Source organism: Saccostrea echinata, unplaced genomic scaffold, assembly GCF_033153115.1.
Source record: "Saccostrea echinata isolate AGI-Se365-2 ecotype Australia unplaced genomic scaffold, CSIRO_AGI_Sech_v1 ptg000056l, whole genome shotgun sequence".
In the NCBI taxonomy this organism is placed as follows: Eukaryota; Metazoa; Mollusca; class Bivalvia; order Ostreida; family Ostreidae; genus Saccostrea; species Saccostrea echinata.
In genome coordinates this window covers 15,111,490-15,138,680 of record NW_026889805.1, presented here as the reverse complement: position 1 = coordinate 15,138,680, position 27,191 = coordinate 15,111,490, and the positions used below count along the sequence as shown (strand labels likewise).

The following is a 27,191-nucleotide window of genomic DNA, read 5'->3' as shown; positions in this document are numbered from 1 at the left end:
GTTGGATTGTCACATTACAATTACGTTGCAATTCTGTTTCGCAATAGAGTTTTAATCCGGGGTTTCCTCAAACGTCTACTATAACTTTTCTTGTCTGTATCTCAAAGTAGAAAAACGACATGACTACAAGTGGAAATACGATAACTACAACCTTTTGTTTTACACCACGGAAAAACTGATCCTAAACCATGGTTATAAGTAAAAGCTTTTCAAGAAACTTGCCTGACTAAAGCAATCAATATATAGTAATTATTACGTGGCCATTGTTTTTTCCCCATGCAGGCTTGTGTCATATTAAATGAACAGAAAAGACAGAAATAAGAAAACCATTTTTTTAAAGATTGTTTAATGAAAATGATTTAAATATTTTTTTTCTAAAAGATGTTGTTATTGAACATAAATGGTATCAGATTCCTTGACCGTCGCAGGACGAGACATGTTTTTGGGCGAAACATTCTAGTCTCCCCATGAATGTGTAACTAATCGGGATAGTCCACTTTGGGGGTAAACAGGAAAATAAAACTTGTAGAAAATCTTACCTAAATCACTGCTTCAGCGTTACTTATCCATACGATATATAATAAGTACAATATGATAAATACTTTCTCAAGCTCGATATTCAGGTTATAAGAACATACATTTTAAAATTTCATTGAAACCATCACCATTCAATAGAAAATACATTCCGAAGGATATGCGCGAATATTTACCCGTGACATTTCGCGCGAAATAATGTATCGTGATCAACCTTTCGTAGTAGACAAATGGTCTGATGCAGAAGTATATAGAAGTGCAGAAAAAGATTACATGGACATGCCTGTATATGGAATTACATGAAATAAAAAGTTGAATACATAAAGAATAAAAGAAAGTAAACAGTATCAACAGAGAATGGCTAAAGATATGAATATGAAACTTGCTAAGGTGATAGAGCATCAAATGTAGATATATTGATCGACAATTAATTTTCGTCGTTCTTACTTCCGGTCGCAAACGAAAGTGAATTCAAAAATGTTAAATTTGCAACTTTTTTGTTTTTCAATATTTTTCTTTGGGATTTATAGGGTTAATAGAGATTCTTTTAGGAGTTTTATGTATGTTTTTATCTTTTTGATTGAAAAAGTTTGCAGAGATTTTTTATAAAATTCACTTCCGGTCGAGTGATTACCTGTTCTCAAAATTAGAATTTATTCTCACAATATTGCTTGGCAACAGTAAACGACTGAAGTCTAAAACTTTCAGGTCTGATAGTCAGTCATCAGTTTATTTGAATCGTGAGAAAATCTTGTATCGCCGTTACTTCCGGTCGTGACAGGAAGTGATGCAAAAAAGTGAATGGTTAATGGTTAGCTTTCTTGGATTTTCACGCTGAATTTCTTTTATCACTTTTTCAGAGTGAATTTTTGCTTTTATTTTCAGAATCGGACGGAAGACCTCTTATTGCTCGCAATGAGTTTCTAGTTATTATTATTATTTTTCATTTTTATTTTTTTGACCTTTTCAAATCGCGATATCTCAGAAACTACTCATTCATTTTCAGCCAAATTTTCAGGAATGATGTGTTATCTCATGCCATTTTGAAATATTGAAAAAGTTCGGAAAAAGTTACTTCCGGTCGGGAATTATTACGATTTTTCACTTTTTCCACTAAAAATCTAGTCCATGAATGTTCTCAGAAACTGTTAAAGGTAGGAGTCTGAAACTTTCAGGTATGATAGAACTTGGTTTGTAGATGTGTGATGGAAACATTTCGTGTGTCGTCGTCACTTCCGGTCGTCACAGGAAGTGATTTAAAAAGGGTAATTTTTTGAACTTTTTTGTTTTTCATTATTTTTTTATGATGTTGATAGGCTAAATAAAGAGTCTTACAAGAATGCTAAATATGCAGTTTGTTTAAAAATTGATTAACCCATACTCTAAATATTTATCATTTTTCAATTTTAAGCGATGATGTTTGATAGTGTAATGGTTAGCATGTTGAATTTTCACGTGGGCGATCCGGATTCAATCCAAAGAATGTCCAAATTTTTTCTCAGTTTTTGGGGCTTAAATATAAGATTTTATCTTTAAGGGGGCCGGGGGGGGGGGGCTATGTCGTTCGACGTCAGAGCAGCGGTGTTTAACGGCACATTATCAGCGTGTCTTCTTACTCCCTCATAAAGAGTTTGCAGTTGAATTTTGCACTAATTAATGTGCATAGATGCAATTGTGATATGACAAAACGAGGAAAACATGTTGGTACAAATGTATACAAGTGTATGTAGCTAAATACCTATGCAATTGTATCTTAAGTTGGAGAGTTGTCAAATTGTATTTTGAAAGTAGAATTTGTTACTTTCTCATGTTGATTGAATAACATATAGCAATTTCAAATGAGAGAAAAATTAACTTCAATGATATTTTTCTTTGATTTTAGTAGGGCAATATTCCTTTATAGATGCAAGTTACTGACCATAATAGGTGTCAGATTCCTGGAGCGTCATATGGCGAGACGTGTTTTGTTGCGAAACATTCCAGTCTTTTCATTAATGCGTTACTAATTGGAATAATCCACCTTGGGGGTAAAAAGGAATATAAAATGTGTAAGAAAACTTAGCGCTGCATTTATGTTACTTGTCCGTATACGGTATGTTATATGTACAGTGTGATACATGTACATTCTTAGGCTAGAAAGTCACGCTATAGCAACATATTTTTTTAAAAAATTTCATTGAAGCTATCACGTACACTTATTCAATTGAAGACACATTCCAAAGAAAAGGCGCGAAGATTTACTCGTGACGTTTGGCGCGAAATAATTATCTTGACCAGCCTTTCACAAATGGCCTGATGCAGTAGTGTAGAAGTACAGAAAAAGATTACACGGAAATGTCTGAATTTGGAATTGCATAGAATAGAAAGTTGAATGCATAAAGAATAAAGTTACTTCAGGGAATGAGTGCAAGGTAAACATCGATGATGGCTGGTACATTGCGCTAGTGTAGTGGTTTCAATATTAAAGAACAAGGTTCACTTAGGGCCTTTTTTGGCCCTGTGAATTTCAGAAAACCTGAAACTGCTTGGTTTTAGTTGACAATGCATTAAATATCATTTAGACCTTTGATGACTGCGTATCTATCAAAAATGACGTAATTTTCTGGCTAGCCTATGCATTAAGACGTCATGAAATGCGTCATTTTCCTCGTATCCTGAAAATTTCTACAAAACAGCCAATTTTTAAAGCTATTTTTCGATATCTAATATAGGACGTAACCTCTGATCTTAAATATGCAACTATTAATGATAGAACTATTTCTGAGGATTACAAAACCTGTTTTATTTTTTAGATCAGAGGGTGTGCTCATATTATTTCTTTTCTTTCTTTTTTAAACTAGAACTTGCATCACTTTATTGCATCTCTTTCGCTGTTTTGAAATATGTTAGATTCCACCGGAAATAAAACGTCAACTTCCGGTCTATTGCTTGGCAACAGTAAACGACTGAAGTCTAAAACTTTCAAGACTGATAGACAGTCATCAGTTTATTTGAATCGTGAGAAAATCTTGTATCGCCGTTACTTCCGGTCGTGACAGGAAGTGATGCAAAAAAGGGAATGATTAATGGTTAGCACGTTGGATTTTCAGGCTGACGATCAGGGTTAAATCTCCAGAGTGTCTGAATTTCTTTTATCACTTTTTCAGCTTGAGTTTTCTTTTTTTCAGAATCGGACGGAAGACCTCTCATTGCTCGCAATGAGTTTCTAGTTGTTACTTCCATTCATGTGTCGACTCCCAGTGAACTTGAATAAAAGACATCACAGAGTCTGCCACATTTGTTTCATATTTGAATGTTTTACTGACTATAAACGATAAGGGCTAACTAGGAACTAAATTGTACGACAAAAGAAATGACTTTAGCTTTTCCATTGTCAACTTCCCTTATTTATGTAGTAATATCCCGTATTCGCCTGCATATGGTGTTTACGTCTCCTACCTTTATTCGAAACTCAAGGGCATGCACCGAGTACGATTAATTTTCAAAACGAGGCAGACTACTCAAAGATAAGTTGAGGTTATAGGGATTTTAACTAACTTGTTTAAAGTCAGCATTTCGTAAATTCTGTGGTCGTTCTAATGACCTTGATAGCAAAATTCCCTCCAGTATTCTAGTGTTCATATTTGGAACAGTTTGCCTTTGGATTTAAGATGTGCACCAACTCTGTCAGTCTCTAAACGAAATGTAGAAAAATATATCTTCAACAATAGAATTTCATTACTCTGATTTATATCTTTTGTATATGTCTATTGTGTCAAATCTTACAAATGTATATTAATTTATTTGTCATCATAATATATTTGTTTATTATTATTATTATTAATATTATTATTATTATCATCATCATTATTGTCATTATTATCATGTGACATTGTTTGTGTATTATATTTCAATTGCTAGTTGTTAATCTTTGCTACTTTGATGTAATATTGTTGTAATTAGAAGACCCTGGGGAAGAATAGTGTGTCACACTAATCAGGCTACCTTCTCTAAATAAAGTATTATTATTATTAAATATAACCTATCATTGGGTCGTATTTTGGAGGGCGTGTTTCATACCTATTGTTAAGACTTTGTTTTTACACTGAATTTGACTACGGAATGTTCCATCTACCTGATCAATACACAGGGCTTACGGCGAGTGTGGGTCAACAGGGGATGCTTACTCCTCCTAGGCACCTGATCTCAGCTCTGCATTTTCCAGGAGTCCGTGTTTTATGCCCCTTCACAGAGATTTTTGTTTGTATAGATTTTTTTTAGATCGATTACTATTTGTTATCACATGTGTATTCCTTGTGACAAGAGCTTTTTTGGGAATCAACATATTTGACCTCTTGACCTCGGAATTTGGCCCACTTTTACAAAAATTTTACAAGGCTTCACATGTGTATTCCTTGTAAAGACCTTTCCTTGGGAACAAATGTTTTTGACCTAGACTTTGGAGTTTGACCAACCTTTGAACAACTTTAACCATGGGTATAACTTTTGAACGGTTAGTTCTTGGGCTTTCATATTTCACAGGTGTATTTCTTGTGACATGCCCTTCCCTTGGGTACCAAAAATAACGACCCTCTGACTTTGAACTTTTGTGTTTGCCCTACTTTTGAAAAAACTTTAACCTTGACCATAACTTTTGAGTTGTTGTGTTAGGGCTTTTATTATTCACTTGTAACAAAACCTTTCCCCTTTTCTTTGAGGTACAAACATTTTTGATCTCTTGATCTTGACCTTGGAGTTTGACATGCTTTTGAGAAACTTTAACTTCGCCACTGGCTGCCATACGGAAGCATCAGTGTTTCACAAACACATCTTGTTTTATTCATCTTTTATTTCATGAGTTATTTGTAAATCAACAAGTCAGTTTGTAACTCAGAAAATTAGAATGTTGAAGAAGAAATAGCTGTTTTATATGGTCTTATTTGTGAGAACTAGTAACTCAGAGATGCTTCCCTGTAATGAGATCGTGACTGGAACACGTGCTCGCGTCAGAGACAATCTAACATCCGCAGCCCAACATTCAAAAATTTCAATGTACACCTGTATTATTCAGTTACAATTTTTTCTTATTGTATGAAAAAGGTGAAGAAAACCATCATTTACAGAATTACATGGGGAGCTTCTATGAAGATAACGAACAATAATCACACTCGATAAATACAGGAAAGAATACATATGGTTATGCCTTTCAAAATTTGCTCCTATTTAAATCTATACTAAAACAAAGTCTAACATTCCCAATATTTTACTAAGCGGTAACAAAAATCGGTTTGACCGCAGAGTGAGATATTGGACCTGTCGATGAGACATTGGGTGGGATCAGCAAAATCTTACTTGCATTCGATGGTGTTCGACAGTGACAGAATTGACAGACTTTTACCGCAGTGCGGGTTAAGGAAATTAACCTTATGGAAGCCAGCACAAGATACATATATGTCAAAAAAACAAAAGATATAACAAAACATTTATTGACTACGTTCTCTCTCTATGCCAAAATGCGTTTTGTGAACCCCACGAACCAAACTGTTTGCCTTCGGCCTAACGACCTCAGACAAACATATTGGTTCTTTGGTCCGGCAAAACGCATGTTGCCCTCGAACCGAGTCAATAAATGTATATTGTGAACACGGACCCTTGGAAACAAATCATTAACTATAGTAAACTTTAGATTACATCTGATAAACCTAGTCTATCAACTGTAAAACCCTGTTTAGCTTATTTTCTTGTGAATTTGATGTGCCATGCGATAGACAAAATAATGCTTATCTGGCTAAGATAACCAGATCGTAGTTGTTTCGAGAGGGAATAGATTATTTCTGGTTTTTGTACTTACTTCAAGATCGGTTTCGGCCATTATATATATATATATATATATATATATATATATATATATATATATATATATATATATATATATATATATATATATATATATATATATATATATATATATATTATTCGAAGGTTCAAATTTCCCTTAAATGTCACATGAAAATTAAGTGAAAATTAGATCTTTTTTGTTTGGCGTCAAGTACAGGGAAAAGTTTTAACCATCTGATTTATTCTTTGTCAGTTTACAATAGACAGGGAAGATGGTATTCTTTCCTTGCACATACGTATTTTTATGTACTACATGAGTAGAAATGACCTTACTTTTGTTATAATTGAATAAATACATAAATGTTTATGGACGATTTAAATAGATAACATAAATGTTATTTTGATCACTTTATACAAGGTTCAAGTTCAATTTATTACACTCAAAACATACATGATAGAACACGAGGAACTTAAAAAATAAATTAAAACTTGACACCAGAAACATATATCAAATAAAATTTGGTTGCTATGTGTCTTGGTTGCCATGGTACAGCCAGAAAAGTTTGAAAAATTTGAGATTTTCAGCTATATTGAATCTTTTTAAACCTGAATAAAGACTTAACAATCAAGCAAACCATTCTTTGACACATAGAGAAATTATTTAGAATATATACATGTATTTAAGTAAGTGGTACCCATTGGTACATTTGTAATACATTTTAAATTCTGAAAAATGCTGGAAAAACTCTAAATATTCACCAGTGATAGGTGTTACATGATCAAACTCAATCAATAACCCGAGAATAAATATACATTTATTGACTGGGTTCGAGGGCAACATGCGTTTTGTCAGACCCAAGAACCAATCTGTTTGCCAGAGACCGTTAGGCCGAAGGCAAACAGTTTGTTTCGAGGGGTCGACAAAACGCATTTTGACCGAAAATCCAGTCAATAAATGTTTTGTTATACCTTTTATTTAATTATTTATTTTTTTTATTATACATGTATCTTTTGCTGGCTTCCATAATAACGATTGCAAATAAGATTTAGCTGATCCCACCCACAGTGTGACGTAAGCGGTCCAATATCTCGTCCACAGATCAGAACACATACATGTAGTATGTATCATGGGGACAGAACATATAGTATGTATCATAGGGACAGAACATATAGTATGTATCATGGAACATAACATATAGTATGTATCATAGGAACAGAACATAAAGTATGACTCATAGGGACAACATATGTAGTATGTATCATAGGGACAGAACATATAGTATGAATCAAAAGTACAAAACATAAAGTATGTATCATAGGGACAGAACATATAGTATGTATCATAGGGACAGAACATATAGTATGTATCATAGATTCAGAAAACATACATATAGTATATATTATAGGAACAGAGCTTATGCTATGTATGATAAGAACAGACCATAGAGTATATATATATATATATATATATATATATATATATATATATATATATATATATATATATATATATATATATATATATATATATATATATATATAAAAGGGGTGTCAACGAGTACCCGGTTAACCGGGTACTCAATCGAACGTCCGAGTATCGAATACTAAAATGGTACTCGGTTACTCGGATGTGTATTTTTTCTTATTTCAAAGTACATATTTTTATCAAAAACTTTTCATAAAATAACTTAAATATGCGCACGGTAATTAGCGTGTCGTCATCTACACCTGTAAAACACCAGTTATCGCCTGTGGCTCTGTATATACAGTAATTAGTGACCAATAATTTGGTACACAGCTGTTCTCTCCTATTGTGGCCCTTAATTTTTGGATGGCTTCAATGATTGTTTTCAGTGAACATCGTTTAAGTATGATCTGTTATCCTCAAATCATTTTTAAATTATTTAGTTAATAAACAACAGCAAAATGCATAACCCACTTCAAAAGTGAATAAATAACTAAATATTCAAAAAGAAAAATGTTGTAAGTCAATTTGCGTAGCAAGTTAAGTGTATTGGGGGCGGGGGGAGGGGGGCGCAACAAATGAAATGATATTAGACTAGCGATCCCAACAACGTCCGTTCCTTCTCTTTCGCTAGTCTAATAATTACAATGCAAACCTGTGTAACAGATTGTCCTAGCTCCTTTTGTGTTAATGAAATAGATCCTAAACAATAACTGTAAACCATTTGTAAATTTTATGTATTAATTGTGTCTTTTGTGCTTATTTGATAAATAAAGAAAGGGGTGTACAAGGCGATGGCGGTCCCCCGCTCTGAGACAATATATTTCTCATTCATCAAAGTTCACTGAAAAGTTATATTTTTCTAAAATAATGTTTCAGTAATGTCATCTTCAACACATTTAATTCAATTATTTTATTGAATGACTTTTTGATTGATTATTTGTTTTTTAAATTGACAGGAAAGCATATTTAGTGGAAAATGGGTTTATTAGAGACATTAAAAATAATTTTGAATATGAATGGGTCAAGTTTCTATTTATAAACTTGATAAAAACAGCTTTGGGGTTAAACAGAGCTTAACGGGGCTCAAGAAAATTAACACACTTGTGTTTACATTTTTACCGAGTACCCGGGTACTCGATCAGAAAAACGTCCGAGTAACCGATTATCAAAAATTGACCGATTTGACATCCCTAATATATATATATATATATATATATATATATATATATATATATATATATATATATATATATATATATATATATATATATATATCATAGGGACAGAACATATATTATATATATCTTAAGGATAGATCATATAGTGTGTATCAGAACGTACATGTAACGTGAAAACTTCCCCTTTTGAAGTCCTACTTAAGTTAACAAGTTAAATGTAAAGAAATTCTTTTTCTTCTTCTTAAATATGAGAAAAGAGGAGCATGCATTTTTAGTTATTAATTAGATATCAAGGCGATTGATTGCTTCTGATTTTATACACATAAATATAAAATGAACAAATTACAAATGGATCATTTGTAAGCTTATTTTGGGAAAAAAACCCTATTTTTTCAAATATTTTTAAAATATATCTGAACCTAAGTAAACAGACTTACCATGTGCTCGATTTATAGGCGATTCCTTGCTCACAATGTAAAGTCGATAGATTTGCAGATCCGTCTTTGGAATTTAAATTGAGTTTTATTAATGTATGTTTGACGTTGCTTGAGGACAAAGAAGATTTGTTTTTAACCTTTCTGACTAGACAGCGTTTGATTTCGTCCATGAATGTAGGTCATTTAAAAGAAATGTTCTGATAATAGAATTAATTTTTATATACGTTTTAATGTGGACATGGACTTCAGAGCGTTAATGCTTACTCTTTTTATTTTTTTTAACTTAACATATGTAATTACCATTTAAATACAAAAGGTGAAGATAACGAAGTTATGTGTTTTTTTAAATAAACAAACATGTGTACATGTAATACACCCAATTGTAATTAAGTCTAACTGCTATTTTACACAGAAATAATTCTTCACTAATTATACAAGAATAATTACCCGATTCTATATACCGACGGGAAATACTGACATCTTGACGCAGACGCATAATTTTTTGAGGAAAAAAAAACACTCTGAAACTTTTTCGAGACAGGCAATTTATGCTTTCACTAGAAAACAAGAATTTAAACAGAATTTCGTACAACCTACTTATGAAACAAGTGAATCCTTAGACTGGGTCACTAGTTGAAAGAGAGATAACTAAGACCAGTTCAGTTCATTTACACACACACGAATGAACAGGATGTTTAAAAATTATGAACATATATACGTTGAATACTAGTAGATGTAGGCATTGCAGAATTATGAGGAAGAATGTCATTGAGGAATATGGAGAACAGTCTAGGTTAATGATTTTTGTAATGAAAAACAGGTTTTTAAATACATAATATAAGTAGATGCCAGAAAGCTGTAGAATTTTTATTTTATCCGTTAAACATCAGATTTTTTTCTTCATATAGCTAATAATGATTCACATTCTAAGTCATAGCGGTATTCATGAAACAAAGGTTGTACCATTGAATGGTATGGAGGCAGGTACATGTATTGGCTATCTGGATTTATATTTTTATTTCAAAAACTTTCTTGATATTAAAAAATGTAAATTGTTTATGTTTGACAAGAAGGGTAATCAAAATTTGAATTATCAATTTCCGTCTTGTTACGAGTTGTAAAGTATAGGACTGCAGTTTACAACTTGGTGACTGGTGACAAAAATAGACCGAAATAGTTACCGATAATAAAACAATAAAACTGAATAGCCTGGGAAATCGAAACTTTACAAATATACATGAAGCCTGATTTTTTCCAGCCCAAGGAACAAAATGGATTCACTAAGGGTAACTTTATCAATAATTTTGATATCAGGTAGGTTTTTTTTCTTCATCGAAATACAACTGAAAACTCTTTTAGAATAAGAATAAAGCATGATAAAAAAAAGAGTGTAAAATAATTTTGACACTCTTTTTTTTTTTTAAATTCATTGTTTTTTCTTCTTCTTTAAATTAAACTCCTTTATAGATTAAAACACAAATCCTTATACCATGCATTTAAAAAAATCCATTGTTGTTTTTCATATCTTGTATAATTTTATTTAAAAGACATTTTCATATTTATAGGTGTTAAAGGTGTACTTATCCAAACAAATGATGTAACACTCGATGTGAACTCCTTCGACATTAGATGCAGCCCTGCCAATAGTGAGATGTTATTACACGTTAATTCTTTCACCTTACACAGAAATGGAACACCTGTCGCTCTGGTGACTTATAACCGAACATCTAAGAGTTCCAATCTGATCATACCTGACGTCACTGACAACAGATTCAGGTAAAAAAAGTTTCTGGATTTTTTTTGTTGGGCACAAGATTGGCGGTCCTGTTAGAGCGTTGACAAAACAATTTTTAAACAATTGAAGAAGTACTTCTAATTTACTATTTTCTTTTTGTGTGTTTTAAGCAGAATAAAATTGATCTTTATATTGTTGTAATATTGAGTATTTTTTGCATGTGTTGCATTTTAATTAGCCCCGTGGAGTTCTTATTTGTGTACATGTATGTTATTACCTAGAAATAATTCTGTATCGAGTGATTTCATATAAATTTCCTATAGGAACAACTTATTATTATTTTAAATTCACAGGTATAATTTGACTGGGAATGTTCACGACGAAAACCCTGCCAATAAGTTCCTGAGGGTAGTTGTCCCTGCTAACCTGACCAGATGTAGAGACGCAGGTAATTACACGTGTGTCCTGAATGGGCGGACTTCTGACGATAGCTCCAACTATGTCGACCAGGCTTCCAGATATGTACGAGTGAAAAGTAAGTTTGCCTTTTCCTCTCAATGTGACATGCTATACCCTCACTATAGAAAATTTTCTGAAGACTTCTCAGGCTTGTTGCCTTGACAATTATTTGCTTTGTGAGGTGTTATTTGACTGATGTTTGGTAAAATCATTGTATCAATGTATGCAAAATATTTTTTCAAGTGAAAGATGTCATTTACTTCTAGAATATTTAGATATAATGTAATGTCTATGTATGCAGCTACTGCGACAGCTATGGATGAAATCTTTACACCACCAACAAACGACAACATGTTAGATCCCTCGGGAGGAGGAAGATTCCTCATTGGAACAACATATCGGTTCACATGTACCGGAATTGTTGGCAATCCTCCGGTGAGCTTGCGCTGGTGTTACAAACAGAGCGGAGAGGGCGGGTTTGCTCCCTTACTAGCGTACACAGCTGAAATATCTGAATCAGAACCAGAAGTCTATCAGGATTGTAACTACAAGAGACAGTCATTCCTTAATTACACCATGACAACACAGGACGTGAACACTGTTCTCTTGTGTGAACCGGAGAGCAGCATGTTCTTCTGTGGTAATGGCGCCCTGAACAAAACATTTGTGGTACGAGCCTTCCCACGAAACAGTGGGACGCTCAATGATGCTGTTCGCTGTCAAATATCAAGTAGTATTTTTATGATGTTTATTTTCAGTGTCGTAAATATTCTATGAGTACGTTGTCATTCTGTACTTTGTTTATATTGTCAAATGTGGAACAGTGTGCAAGGATTGTCTGCAATATCAGGAGTGTAATGAAAAAGGTGAAGATAACGAACAGTGATCGATCTAAAAGAAATCCACAAACAGTATAAATCTGGGAAGAGGGCATAAAACATGAATCCCTGGAAATTTGAGAGATGGGATCAGGTGCCTAGGAGGATTAAGTATCCCCTGTCGACAGGTCACGCCCGTCTAAGAATTGATCAGGTAGACAGGTAGAATGAAGTCGGAGAAAGTCACAAAAAGGTGATATTGATAACGTAGAAAAATAACTGACTTCCGACAACAAAGCAGGCTAGGTCAAATTTTGTATAAAAAGAAAGGCCTAACAATTGATATGGGAAAAATGTCAGCCAAAATACGACACAATGATAGGTTATATTTGCTAACAAGGACATTATAACGTCCATAGAATTTACGAAATGCTAACTTTAATCGAGGCATTTGAAATCCTTGTAACATCAACTTACTTGTCAGAAGCCTGCCTCGGTTTAAAAATCCCCTTATTAATATATGACCATGCTCTTGAGTATAAGTTGGGAGATGTAAACCCCATATGCAGGTGATAGTGGACTATTACTACATAAATAAGGAAAGTTGACGATGGAAAAGGTGAAATCATCTTGTTTGTCATACAGTTTAGTTGTTAATTGGCCATTATCGTCCATAATCACTAAAACATCCAAATATGAAACAGATTTGGCGGACTCTGTGGTGTCTTTTATTTCGAATTCACTGGGGTATATCGAGTCGACATATGAATAGAAATAACTGTTGTTAATTGATGAAACGTCGCCAGTATAGAGTTGAAGGCCACAGCAAGTTTTTTCATCTTCTCATGTAGAAGTTTTTGAATAAATTCTGCTTCATAGGAAAAATATTAAAAACAGGTCCGCTAATAAAGGAGCACAATTAGTTCCCATCGTAAGTTCCAACAGTGTGTTGGAAGACCTGGTCTCCAAAGACTACATAAATGTTGTCAATGAGGAACTCCAACATCTTTTTAATATACTTCAGAATACTTGTGAGCAGAATCAGAGTAATTTTTAACAAAATAATTCTGTTGATGTCCAATCACAAGATATGAAAATTTTCGAGTTCTATTTTTATAGAAGAAGCTGTTCATGATATTAAAAGGCCTAGTTTTTAAGTGTAGAAAAGTTTTTCGTTCTGATGTTATCGACTTTTGAAAAATATCGTGATTCTAAATTTTCTAAAAGTTCTTTGGAATTTTTGAGAATCCATATTTGATTTACACCACTGATAGAATATGCTTTCGCATAGTACATCTGAAGTTTCTCCTTTACAACAGTTAATATTTTTGTGAGGAGTAAAGATAGAGAGCATATGCTGAGCCCCGCAATTTTTCTTTGTAAGGATTTTTATGAAGTCTAGGAAACCAGTATAGGTAGGGTAGATCGAACTCACCTTGGTTGACTCGAATGTTAAAAGTATTAAATACTGAAATGTTATTTTGAAGAATTACACCCTTAGAAAGTGAACTGTGAGTATAAGTTGGATTTTCAGACGTAGAATTAAAATCAAGTTCTTCTAAAATATAGACATAACGATATTTCTTATAAAATAAGATGATATTAATACAAGCCAAGCCTTGTCTACTGAAACATAATATATTGTTCATGTAGTCTTCCTAATTTATACACGTGTATAAATTTTCTAGTTTTTATGCATGAATATCTGATTAGATATCTTAATTTATCCCATGTTTACCCCTTTATCCCGTGGATATGACTCATTGGATAATTTTTTCATATTCCACAGTTAAGTGCAGTTGTGACGTCACAATGGTTTTTGCGTTAGAGTGATGAAGTAAAATGAAGTGGAGTCCTGTATAAACAGTGTAAAACATTCGTTGTGAAGTATTAAACATGGGATAAAAAGAATCTCCCATGATTTGTAGTTGGATATGACTTTTATCCAACTCGTTGTGTGTTTTTATCCCCTCGCCAAGGCTCGGGGATAAAAAAACACACAACTCGTTGGATAAAAATCATATCCAACTACAAATCATGGGAGATCCTATATATATTTGAAACAAATCGAGAATCAAGTGTGCGTGTGTGTAATCTCTGTGTAGCTTTTTTAATTCAATGGTAAAACTTTGTAATTATCAATAAACAATTTACGTCTATATCTCTTTGAAATTACATGATACTGTTTTATTTTTTACTGAGACTTACTAAAACCTGATGAAGTTCTCATCAGAGGGTAAATTCGTTGTATCGTTGACTTTATTTTTTTTTTTCAAGCCACTAGATATCTACTATTTACTTGATTTGTGCTTATTTACATGTATTATAGACAGTCGTTTCTGTAGTAAAATTATATTCCCATAGTATAAGAATAATAAAATCACAAGGCATCTAATGCCAACATTACATGAAGTAAGACAATTTAACGATTATTGCAGTTAAGTTTGCTTTCATAAAACCTCCAGAGCTATAAATTGTATAGAGGATCTTCAATGTTTTGTAGTTGGGTATGGAATTTATTCCACGAGTAGAACATGATTTTTACTTTTATTTTTTTATTTCTTTTATTTTATTTATTTTTTTGTTTTTTTGATATTCTCAGAAGTGCGAAGCACGAGTGAAAATATCTCATGAGTGAAAAAAAATCCATATTCTACTTCAAAACATTAAAATTTTCTGTTTATAATTATGTTTTCTTTGATTTCCCTTTTCCTCTGTCTTTTTGTAACAAATTTCATAGGCTGTGACATTAAAGTTAAACGGTTGAGACGTACCTTAAAATTATACTTGTATGACACAAAATTCGTATCATTCCCAGAAATATAAGTCCAGGTATTTAAAGGTCATTTGACAAATAAGAGGTGAATGCCGCTACTTGTTATGAGCTGTGTGGTGTAGTGGTTAATGTGTCGATCTCTGTGAATAATCTGAACGTCAGGATTTTTGTCGCTTGGGTTCAAATCCTCAGATATACTTTTTTTTCTTTAATCATAGAATACGTTTCAACGAAAGATTTTTTTTTAGGAGAAAGTTTTGGTTGTCATAATATTACACTTTACAATAATTAGAACTTCGCTTTAAATATCAAATTCACAAATTGAATTTAATTTTTATACCTTTGAAGTTATGTCCATTTTGCTCGTCTTGTTGGCCCATATTCCTTAGGTTAGCTTTACTTTGCGAAGAAATACTGTACTCAGAAATGTATTGAGGCGTTCGTGATAGTGAGATGTTAATGATTTTTAATTTATTTGAAGTAAGCAAAGTTTAAACTTAAACCTAGATTCTGTATACGGTTTAAACTCTAAATTTTGCGTGCAAATATTTAAAAAATATTATTTAATGAACTATTTCATTTCACATTAAGTGAGAAAATCAAGGTTCTGTTTATCAAATGTTTGCTTTGTTCTGGTTCTATATTTAAACAAAAAAAAAAAAGAGACTTAGCTCGATCTACTTATCTCAAACAATCTAAACTTAAATGCCATGAAATGAAAAAGTTTCCTGGTTACATCAGGTGGGAATGAACAGAGACCCCTCTCTTTACTCTCTGTTTCCGCTTCTTTTCACTTTTTCTGTCCGGCACACTTTATGGTGATGTGGAATTTGCTGTAACTTTGAATATTTTTGTTTCATTTCTTCTTCTTAATTTGTCATGAAGTATTTACTGCTTTTTCTTTGCTGCTGGGCATAGTGATATCGTTATTTTAAAACTGCAAAGTTGAGCGTCTTTCGAATTCCACGTGAAAATACTATAGTAATTGATTCTCCAGGAAAATATTCGTCCGTTCGTCTCATCGGTTTCCAACATGCTTGATTGAGATCATAATTCGAAACAGAAATACAGTGACGATGCTTTTATTTTCTCTCTTTACCTCTGGGTTTACATCATTTAGGAGAAAACAATGATATCATTATCTAATATTTCCTTATAGAAGTTGTACAAACCTTTTTTTTTTACTTTATATAGGAGATTGCACAGATTCTTTCAAAGCTAGCTGTTAGCAATGCGACATCGGTACACGTACTCTACTATCCTCCTATAAAACAAAATGATTTGATTTCATAAATAAAATTGCATGGTTCGGTAAATATAACCGCAGTTTTGGAGATTACCTCATACTGATATCGATAGCACATGCTAAGCTTGAATTTCCTTTGCTTTTATGTAGGTATACACTCAGTACATGACAACATTAAATGTATGTACCTATTTACATACTATGAACAAACCCTAACAAAAATTTATTAAAGTTAACTATAGTCAATACTTTGATACTTTGATTAACTATGAAACTTTACTTCAGAACATTGGGGGGGGGGGGGGGGGGTTAGTGCTTAAAATCTCTTACAATGAATAACAATGAATAAGAGAGCACAAAATATAACAATCCCAAGTAAAAACTTTAATTTACTATAGTAAATCCTTTGATTCACTAGAGTAAAAACTTTGATTTACTAGAGTAAACTACTAACTACCTATACTAAGAAAATAATGATCTAACAATTTGTATGAAAAACAAAAATGATGATCTAACAATTTGTATGAAAAACGTCAGTCAACATTCGACTTAACTACAGATTGTATTTTCTAACAAAGTCATTGTATCTACCATAGAATTTCCAAAATGTTGGCTTTAAACAAGACTGCTGATATTCTTGTATCATCAACTTATTTTTCAATAGGTTGTTTTTCCCTCGTTTTAAAAATTATTCTTACGTAGAACATGTTCTTGCATACTGGGAGACATGAACTCATTATGTAGGTGATAACGGTGTATTGCTACATAAATAAGCGAGGCTGACGTTAGAAAAGATGACGGTTATCATGTCATCAATGGTCTTTCTCTGGGATATAGCGAATCATCATTTTCATTACAACTGTATTTAATTCGTTGAAAATCATTATAATCATTGTATATATCACAGGGAAATGTTTATCTAAGTTGTAAGAACTTGTAACCAATCCTGTTATATTAATTATACAATAAAATAACTATGTTTAAAACAACCAACGTAGAAATGAAATGATTATTGATGATTGATAAAACGTCGTAAATATATATCAAAATGTCGAATTGGAAGATTCTTCTTCTCGTGTAGACTTTTTGAAATAAATAAATTTTTGCTTCATATGAATACAGAAACAGGCCTGATTATAACGGGGGACAATAAGCACCCATAGGATTCTATAAGAGTGCTGGAAGACCTGCTGGTCTCCAAAAGCTACATAGATATTGTCAATCAGAAACTCAAACATCCTTTTAATATTAACGTTGGAGGACTTAAATAAGTTTGACGATCACCATTGACAAGGTATGTGAGTTTACGAGTTCCATTTTTATTGAAAAAGATGATTGATTGACTGTTCTTTTACGCCCCATTCGAGAATTTTTTACTCATATACTGACGTCACCATATACCGGTATGGGACTTCAAATTTTGACCTTTACTCGGCACTCAGGGCCATTGAGCAGTGAAGGTTCTTTATTGTGCCAACGCCTGCTGTGACACGGGGCCTCGGTTTTTAAGGTCTCATCCGAAACCAGCAGCTTTCACTCCAGAGTGGAGAGCGCATGGCGAAGGAACAGTTGCTACTTATTTTTTCTCGACTTAGGTCAGTCGCGGCCGAGATTCGAACTCACGACCTTCCAATCACGGAGCGAGCGCTCTACCGACTAAGCTACCGTGAACGGTATATTGAAAAAAATGAGAAGTTGTCTATAATGTCAAAAAGCCTGGACTTTTAATTTATCGCGGGAAAAGTTTTTTTTAAGTGTTGGAAAGTTATACGTTTTGATGCCATTGATTTTGGTTAAATTTTGTGATTTCAAATTTTCTCAAAGTTTCTCTGAGTTTTTAAGTATCCACATCAGATTAACACCATTTCTCAAATATGTTGTTGTGCAATACTCCTGAAGTTTCTCATTCACTGCTTTCAAAATATTGTAAGGAAAAAAGAATGAAGCTTCGCAGCGCAGTTAAGGCTACAAAAAGGGGGCGGAGCCTAATTTGTACGGGAAATATTAACTATGACACCATACAAAACCAACAATTCTTTAAAATATCACAAAATGAGATGATCTGCTATTTTAAACTGTAGGAGACCATCAAACTACATCAAAACTTCTTTTTTTCCTGGATGGGAATGGGAACACAGACCCCCGAAATACAATACGTATAACATAACACATCAGGTATCAAAATAAAGTTGCTAACATGTAAAGAGAAAACGTCAATTAATTAGTGAGATTGAGATTTAATTTGAAGGGAAAGAAAGGACGGGGGGGGGGGGGGAAGTATATCTACTTCTGCTCCTAAACCAACTGCGGGATTTTTATCAAAGTATTTATCCTTGCTATATGCCTGTAATTGTCGGTAGAAACTATGATATATTATTGTAATTAAAAATAAAATTAAAAATTGAATTCCCCGCGCTTTCGCGGGATTTCATTTCGTTACTTCATAAATAAGGAAAGTTTACAATGGAAAAGCTCAAGTCGTCTCGTTTTTCGTGCAATTTAGTTTTTATTTTAACTTTATCGTCTATATTAAAACATCCAAATATGAAACAGATGTGGCAGATTCTGTGGTTTCTTTTATTTTGAGTCGAATGGAAGTCTCGTAACTATTGTGAATTGATTAAACGTCGTTAGTATATATCTGAATGTCGAACTGAAGGCCACAGATCGTGTTTTCTTCTTATGCAGAAGCTTTTGAATAAATTCTGCTTCATAGGAATAATAAAACAGGTTATCTAATAGAGGATTACAATTAGTGCCCATCGGAAATTCCAACAGTTTGTTGGAAGACCTGGTCTCCGAAGATTACATAATTGTTGTCAAAGGGGAACTACAGCATTCTTTTAATATTTAACTTCAGAGTACTTACCTGTGTAGAATCAGAGTGATTTTTAACAAAGTAACTTTGTTGATTACCGATCACAAAATATGAAAATTTCGAGTTTCATTTTTATTGAAGAAGCAGTTGTCTAGGATATCAAAAAGTCTCATTTCTAATTAATCGTGAGGAATGTTTGCACCATAGACCTAAAGCTTTGCTTCAGGTCTTTGTTTGCACAAAGTGTAGAAAGGCCATACGTTTTGATGTTACTTACTAATGAAAAAATATATAATTTTGAATTTTCTTTAAGTTCATTGGAGTTTTTGAGAATACACTTTATTTACGCCGCTTTTTGAATATGCTATAGCACAGTGCGTCTGAAGTTTCTCCTTTACAATATTTGTGAAACTTTTGACGCCAGTTGAAAGATTGACTCTGTGTACACTCGTCTCTGTGTATTGTTAAAAAGCCCCATCTGCGCTCTTATGTAGACTCGATTGATTCCCAAAACTATTGATATTCTCATCGCAACCAGAATTTCTTTTTAAAGAAGTTTTTACAAGTTTTTTTTAAGTTTCAAAATCTAATTGTCCTGAATTTCTTTAATTTGCAGTGCATGTATTCCCCAAATAGTAAATGGTTCTGTTGACCGTTGAAGACTGACATCCGAACATACTGTAATCTATTTTTGTGAGTTAATATTCTAATTTATCCAAATAACCTTTGTTTGAATTACAGATTCTCTAGTTTCAACTTAAAAATAACATTTTTTTTTTTTAAATTATTATTATTTTTGCAGAGTAACACCACTTTAAATGACATAGGCAACGAAGATAACTTATTTGAAGTAAAATTAATTTGTGTAATTTCACTGTATTCCTAAAAATCTATCCACTGAGTTAAGATTTGTGCACACGTACATAAAACATACTCAGGGATACAACAGGGATAGAATTGATCAGTTGAGGTATTCAAGCTTATCAACTGGTTATGTTGTTATGGGCTCAAAGAAAAAAAAAATAAATCTACTGTATAAAAATGGATCTCAAACATATAACAATGAAGGAATAAAGAACTTTTTTTATGATGGATTCGTTTTGAATTATAAGCAGAAATGAAAGTAATTAAAATAACTGACAATTTTAATTTTATAAAATACCATCTTCACAATGTCAGGGGTCCCGAGTCAACACGTTTCCGTGTGACGTTGTGAGGATGATGAAATACAAGAATTTTGTTTTTGTGTATTTCTTATGTAGACATTCAAGTATTCTTAAACTTGAGTTGTTGTAGATATCAATATATATTTTTAAATTTCAGAATTTTTAGATATAATCCCAACAAGTCAAATACAAAATGTTGATCAAACTGTGATGATAAAACTCTTTCTGTAACACTTATAACAAGTAATATTGTAATGAAAAATTAGGATTTAACTGTTCTTTTCTGGTTAGTCAACACACTAAAGACATCAGTTTTATAAAAAATAATTTGGAAAGGTGTACATTGAAAGATTTCACTCCAATATCACATATGGTTAGCAACAAATCTGCAAGATATATCAATGCGATTAAAACAGTCTTATGTTAAGATCACAAAATTTGAAAACGATCTGTAATGTAATCTAAAAAAAAGATAAAGTAAGCTGATAGACGAATTTCAACCATCTCGGTGTTTGAAAAGTAATTTCTCATACACTTTGTATTTTTCACTTGAAAACTGAAACTCTTACAAAAATATATATTTCATTCCGAGAAAAGTCTGAAATAGAATTCATGGATAATGATACCATCGTGATTTAAGTGGAAAGTAATGATATGTTAAACTTGAAAAAGTGGAATGGAAAGGTATCTTAATTAATTTCCGAGTGTCATTGCTTGTTGGTCAAAGGGTGATCAAGGAGTGTGTATAATTAATTAGCACAATGTCATACACTCACACGACTTTCAATATATAAACAGAGGGGGTAAAATAGAAAAGCCATGCAAGTATCTACAGATGGCCGTATCTACCTGTGGCTAGGTCCTTATCAACATTTACAACGTATTGTTATTTACCTATCTGTCCCAGGGCTCTAGATGGTTGGAAAATGAAGTCATTGGTATAGTGTTTTCCATATTCATTTACTGTGGGTAGAGGACATACCTGGATAATATTTAAGCTGCTTGAGTGGACATAAAAGACTTCAAGGTATTCATTGTTTTATTTTTTTTTTTTTTCAGAAAAAAAAGCAATGAATTGAGGAAGACTTTTTTAAAATGGGTAATAATTATCTTGTTACATGAGGGTGTCTGGACGTCAGTTGTGATTTCTTCACAAGATATTTTTAATACAGGAGTTTAGATAAAACCTATGAAAAATCAATATTTCACTCTGATTTGTACAACTTCCTGGATAAGTGGAGGTATGTTTTATATAATTTATTTCATATTGAACCTAAGATTTATGAATCTAGTCATTATTTGGTAAATGAGTAAAATCTCATTCAATTAGAATATGAATTAAAGAAGTTTATTATTAGAAATGATAAAAAAAATCATAAAACGAAATATCCTATTAAAAATACACATTCAAATTTTGTATATAGGGTGAAAGTAAAAGCTATCATTAACTGTGTGCCGAATAACAAATCGGGAAACCCCATTAACGTAATATTGCACAGTGATGTTAACGTGCACCATATCGGGTCGTTAATAGCAATGTTCTTTACACATGTTATGCACACAGAGTTCTTTACTTGTTAACACGACTTGAGGACAAGCGAAGGATACGCCTGTTTTGACCTTCCTTAACCCCATGTCAGAAAATAACATTAAGTATGACAATTAAGCACTGACCATTGGTATATGTAGTTGACTGGTTAAGTGTCTACCAATTGCAAATTTATGCTAGATTTTCAAAACAAATAAAAAATTAAGCCTTTTTTTTACCCAAGTAGATGTTTGAAACTTTAATACACCATAAATATATATTATCATAGTATATGATCAGTAAATGACCATGTGGTTTTTATTTTCTACCTAGATGATCCTATTCGGACACAAACTTTATGGCCTGTTTTCTTTTATGTCTAAAGCGATTATGTTACTTAGAATAAGAATAAAGCCTACTTTTTCTTTAAAGTCACATCATGAAATACATGTATAAAAAAATTTCAAAAAGTATTTTTAATAAAAAAAAAGTCCTTTTAACTCTAAAAACAATGCATTTAATTGGGTATTTTATTCCATATCTTGAGAGGTGGATTGCTTAGAAACATTTACTTATTAAATTTTAACAGGTGACCGTAAAGTCTTTCTTTTTCTATATGGACAAAATATTAATACTTTACGCTTGTATATATATTAAATTTTACCTCAAAGTAAAATTGCAGGATATCAATTTTAAAGGTAGATTTTCATTTACAAATACTTACGTCTCTAATGAGAGAAACTATTTTAGGTTTCACCTTAATGATAAACAAATCCCACTCTCCTGTTTGCAGTTTGAAATTCATATGTGTAAAATAACTCCTTCATTTCGTGACATATGTCCGTTAAATCAGTTATTTGTATTAGAAAAAAGTATGTTTTAGAATAAAAAAAAATCTTATAAAGCTTCTCAAACTGCAATTGACTGTCCTTGAACCGATAGTGTCTAAATCTATGATGAGAAAATTTGCATTCTACTTTTTTTATTGTGCACACTCTATTTTACTGTCCTGATCAACAAGTGAAGTGAGATTTCAGATTTTGGACTAACCAGGAAGCACACAATGCATATAAAAAGGTATAATGAGGTGGTTCTCAAGTCTATCTAAATTGTAAATCTTTCCAAATATACGTGATGCATCATGAAATAAATAGTCACAAACCCTTCTTAAAGTACAGATATACAAATATAGGAATGATTTCATTGTCACCTGCTCGTCAGGTAGAGAATTTGATACATTTCTTCCTGTTACATATATTTTATTATAGTTACCTACATGTATAGATATTGATGGTGATAACACATGAAAGTGTATACATGTAATATACATACGATAAAGTTAGGGACTAATACTAAGTAAACACCAAGTGAAGGCTCTACTAGTACGATAGTTAGGGATTTTTATGGAGAAAGTGATCAATTTTACAATATGAACTTGTAATGATGATTTACAGGTTAGCTATGTGACCTAAGCTTCCTTGTGGTTTGAATAAGTCTTGAAAATTTTACAAAGATGGGTGCGTGTAAAGGATGCAGCCAATTTTTCCTCACAATCGTCAACATCGTTTTCTCAGTAAGTCAACAACCAAAATTCTCTTATAATTTTAAGCTTTCAAGTCAACAACTTATCTATTCTTCTTATTTATTTATTTTTTTGGCACTTCAGCTGTTAAAACGTCAATCTTTCAACTTTTTTCCCAACCACTTGCATTGTATCATATATTTTCAGTTGATTGGGATAACCTTGTTAGTGGTGGGGTCAGTTGTAAGATGGGGTGACGATTTCATGAACAATATCCTCCAGGATTCCTACAGTAGACTGGCCTCGGCCTTAAAGGATGCTGGGGCTGATGCCAATCTCAACGACTTCAACATCGCTGACTTCGTTGGAGACGCCACATTGGCCTTCATAATTCTTGGCGCCTTTTTCTTTGTCCTTGGTATTCTTGGTTGTGTAGGCGCTTGTTGCCAAGTGAAATGTATGCTTGTAGTAGTAAGTATTTCATTTTGAATTTTTGAAATATCTCTACAAAATACATCAATCAAATGGCCTTATTAATCATTTTTGTATATTACTACTTTTTTTTTTTTAATTTCGAAGGGAAATTTTGCAATGTCTTCGATAAGATGCAAATGATTATAATCTCAATTGTCCAGATTTTAATTTGGTTATGATAATACATGTATTAGTAGACAGTATAGTTATTGGTATATTAAAAATTGTTCTTTGGACGTTAAAATTTATATTTTTCTTAAAGAAATGAATCGAAAGGAAAGGGTGGATAACCCTTGTCTTCTTCATATTTATCAATATTGCATAACTTTATCATTAACTCATTGCACTTTGTCTTTTAGTACGTGGTATTCCTTGTAATTTTATTGTTGGTAGAAATCACATTTATCATACTGATTTTTGCTGTTCGCAGTGAGGTAAGATATCAACACGTCTTTCAATATTTCACCAAAGTAATTGATTATTTTTAATTTATCCTCAGTATGCATTTGACTTGGTTTCACATTGTCATGTTAGGTTGACAGTTGGATAAAGAAACCGTTCAAAAAAGCAATAAAGGAGGAATACAAAGGAATTCATTCAAAAGAATCCATCTCTATAGCGATCAACTTTGTGTCTGTAGAGGTAAACTAGAGTTAATTAAATACAAAATATACTCTTTTAGGCAATTTTACTTAATGAACAATGATAAATGACAGAACATACTAATCCCGATTTATTTATTTTTAATTATTTTTAAGTTTGAATGTTGTGGAGTTGACAATTATTCAGACTTCAATTCGTCTACGTTATGGAGGAATGAGACTGTAAATGAAACAAACCCCCTAATTCCAGTGATTTGTTGTAAAAATAGAACAAGTGACGCCATAAAAAGCTGTGTGGAAAATCCAAACCAAAACAATTCTTATGCATATCAGGTAGTGTTTCTATAGTTGACCTATTGTTTCTTAAGAAATTGACAATTAAACTTATTGTAATTTTTTATTTGGTTAGAATTCATTGTGAATAAAAAAAAAATCAGAATGAAAATTAAATAATTTTTAGGGCTGCTATAATGCAATAGACAACTGGCTTATAAAGAACCAAAACATTATGATTGGCGTTGGAGCTGCTGTTTTGGCGGTTGAGGTATATATATATATATATATATATATATATATATATATATATATATATATATATATATATATATATATATATATATATATATATATACGAAAGTAGTTGTAAAACATTAGCGCTTTCATTTTAAATCATTTTTAAAACATTATGATAATGACGTTAATTGCTTCATTAACAATTTATTATTCACATATATGTGTATATATAGACTTAGAAGTAAAACTGAGAAGATGATAAATTGGCGCAAAGTAAAATACATCCATCCTCAAATTATATGCTAGTAACTATCAGCTCTGATAAAACAATAATTGTACGTAAAATATATGTTTTTAGCTGTTGTTGATGATTTTCGCCCTGGTTGTGTGTAAATCAGGAGAGAAGGACGATGAAGAAGACTGACCATAATATAGATGTAGGTGAGACGACCATTAGATATAGCGGGCTTTATAAACCAATCTACAAATTTTAGTCACACAATCCTATCCTGAAGCTCAGCTTAGTTCTTCAGCATTTATAATTGTTTTAATCCAGTGATCTTACGTTCTACTACTCTTCACACCTATATATAATTCATAAATTTGTACATAGAATTTTACATGCCTATTTTTTTTTCCTGTGTTACTAGCTGCTGTTAGCAGTACTAGTAATTTAATCGATGAAAGGAAAATAAATATTAATCTAGGTTTTACACTTTGTACTTAAGCATTCTTACAAAACCTTAAAGCCCTCTACTTCCCAGAATACAGAAATATTGGAAAATATTTTTTGTGTACGATTCATGCAGGAACACATCTCTGTCGAAGCCCTTAAAGGTTAAGGTAAAATAAATATATGAAGATTGACCTTTATCTTTGTTTTATTGCTTTAGTCCATGTCGCCTCTATTTCAGTGTGCTATAACATTACATGTATATTTAAATATATTTAAAATAAATTTTATACCCACTGATCATTTCAGTATTACTGTTTTTTTTAATATTGTTTGTTCAATTGTTGAAAAGAAATCGATAACATTGCATTGTACACAATCAGTTATTGCATGTAGATTGTAAAATGCTTTTGAAATTATCTTAGCATACGTATATTTTAAAAATGTGTAAAAAGACTAATATTAAATTTAACCATTAAAATGTTTTTCGTTCTGATTATGACATCAGGAGGAAAGAAAGATGATAATTGTGAGTAATTAAGATCAGTAAGATCTCTTTCTCCTAGCTACTGATTCTTTTACATCTATAATGTGTACGTTGCCAATTCTGTATTCATGTGTAATTACATGTATATTCAGTGTCACCAATAATCTTAATTAATATCTTTATCTATTAATGTTTGTTTTATAATGTGTGTTCTATCACTTCAATAAGTTGACAAAATGCATGTTTGCTCATGTATGACTGTATTTTGTTATTATTCCTTATCAAATGAATAAAATATAATTTGTTCTTAGTTTTATTTTATAAACTTCGAAATATTTTTTAGAGTAAACCAAGAGGAAACAATTTCTACTGATAACCAAAACTTAAGTCACTCTTACACCAAAAACTGTAAAACCAAAGTTTCAGAAAAGTAAAAAAAAAAAATAAATAAATAAACAAATTGATGATATGCTACTCAGACAAACGATCTATGAGGACAAACTAATACTTATAGATTGTGAGTATTTAGACAAATGAATCACAACATAGACTTTCAAACAGAATATAAACATGGAGATTAATAAACCCTGCCAGAGGAAATAGCTTGCCTTTTTCCCAGGTTAAATATTCTCGTGTCATAATTCTTTTTTTTCAAGTAAGAAAAGTTTGTGTGATGCTAAAATTTAAATCTGTTTTTTTTTTTTAAGTTTCAAATAGCCTTTGCAATCCACCCAACGTGCCAATATCTTCAAGACATGATTGACGCGCGGTGTTACAACGCACTTTGAAAAATTACGCACTTGAAAAAAAGATTCAAAGTGCGTTAATTTTGGGACCACGTTAACGCACTTTGAAAAATTTTATTTTTTTTTTTCAAAGTGCGTTAATATCGACCATATTAACGCACTTTGAAAAAAAAAATGTGCACGGCTTGGTCAAT

General features: G+C 32.1%; 2 protein-coding genes across 2 annotated transcripts; both read left to right on the top strand.

Annotated features, from left to right (window-relative positions):
* Positions 1-10,598: 10,598 nt before the first annotated feature.
* Positions 10,599-12,408, top strand: LOC133173132 (uncharacterized). The gene is made up of 4 exons (XM_061308071.1): positions 10,599-10,748; positions 11,000-11,210; positions 11,523-11,704; positions 11,930-12,408. The coding sequence occupies exons 1-4, from the start codon at positions 10,706-10,708 to the stop codon at positions 12,403-12,405; spliced, it is 912 nt and encodes a 303-aa protein (XP_061164055.1). The 5' UTR covers positions 10,599-10,705; the 3' UTR covers positions 12,406-12,408.
* Positions 12,409-21,312: 8,904 nt separating this feature from the next.
* LOC133172959 (tetraspanin-9-like) lies at positions 21,313-26,557 on the top strand. The gene is made up of 8 exons (XM_061307821.1): positions 21,313-21,479; positions 23,435-23,553; positions 23,710-23,973; positions 24,336-24,410; positions 24,511-24,618; positions 24,735-24,911; positions 25,039-25,122; positions 25,450-26,557. The coding sequence occupies exons 2-8, from the start codon at positions 23,494-23,496 to the stop codon at positions 25,513-25,515; spliced, it is 834 nt and encodes a 277-aa protein (XP_061163805.1). The 5' UTR covers positions 21,313-21,479; positions 23,435-23,493; the 3' UTR covers positions 25,516-26,557.
* The last annotated feature ends 634 nt before the right edge of the window (positions 26,558-27,191 follow it).

What these genes read in the sequence shown, in the direction of transcription:
- LOC133173132 (XM_061308071.1), top strand. Translation starts at nt 10,706, where the DNA reads ATGGATTCACTAAGGGTAACTTTATCAATAATTTTGATATCAG. An exon ending in ATCAATAATTTTGATATCAG is followed by an intron (nt 10,749 to 10,999) that starts GTAGGTTTTTTT and finishes TCATATTTATAG; the next exon opens with GTGTTAAAGGTGTACTTATC. An exon ending in GTCACTGACAACAGATTCAG is followed by an intron (nt 11,211 to 11,522) that starts GTAAAAAAAGTT and finishes TTAAATTCACAG; the next exon opens with GTATAATTTGACTGGGAATG.
- LOC133172959 (XM_061307821.1), top strand. Translation starts at nt 23,494, where the DNA reads ATGGGTGCGTGTAAAGGATGCAGCCAATTTTTCCTCACAATCGTCAAC. An exon ending in TTTTTGCTGTTCGCAGTGAG is followed by an intron (nt 24,411 to 24,510) that starts GTAAGATATCAA and finishes TTGTCATGTTAG; the next exon opens with GTTGACAGTTGGATAAAGAA. An exon ending in TCAACTTTGTGTCTGTAGAG is followed by an intron (nt 24,619 to 24,734) that starts GTAAACTAGAGT and finishes ATTATTTTTAAG; the next exon opens with TTTGAATGTTGTGGAGTTGA.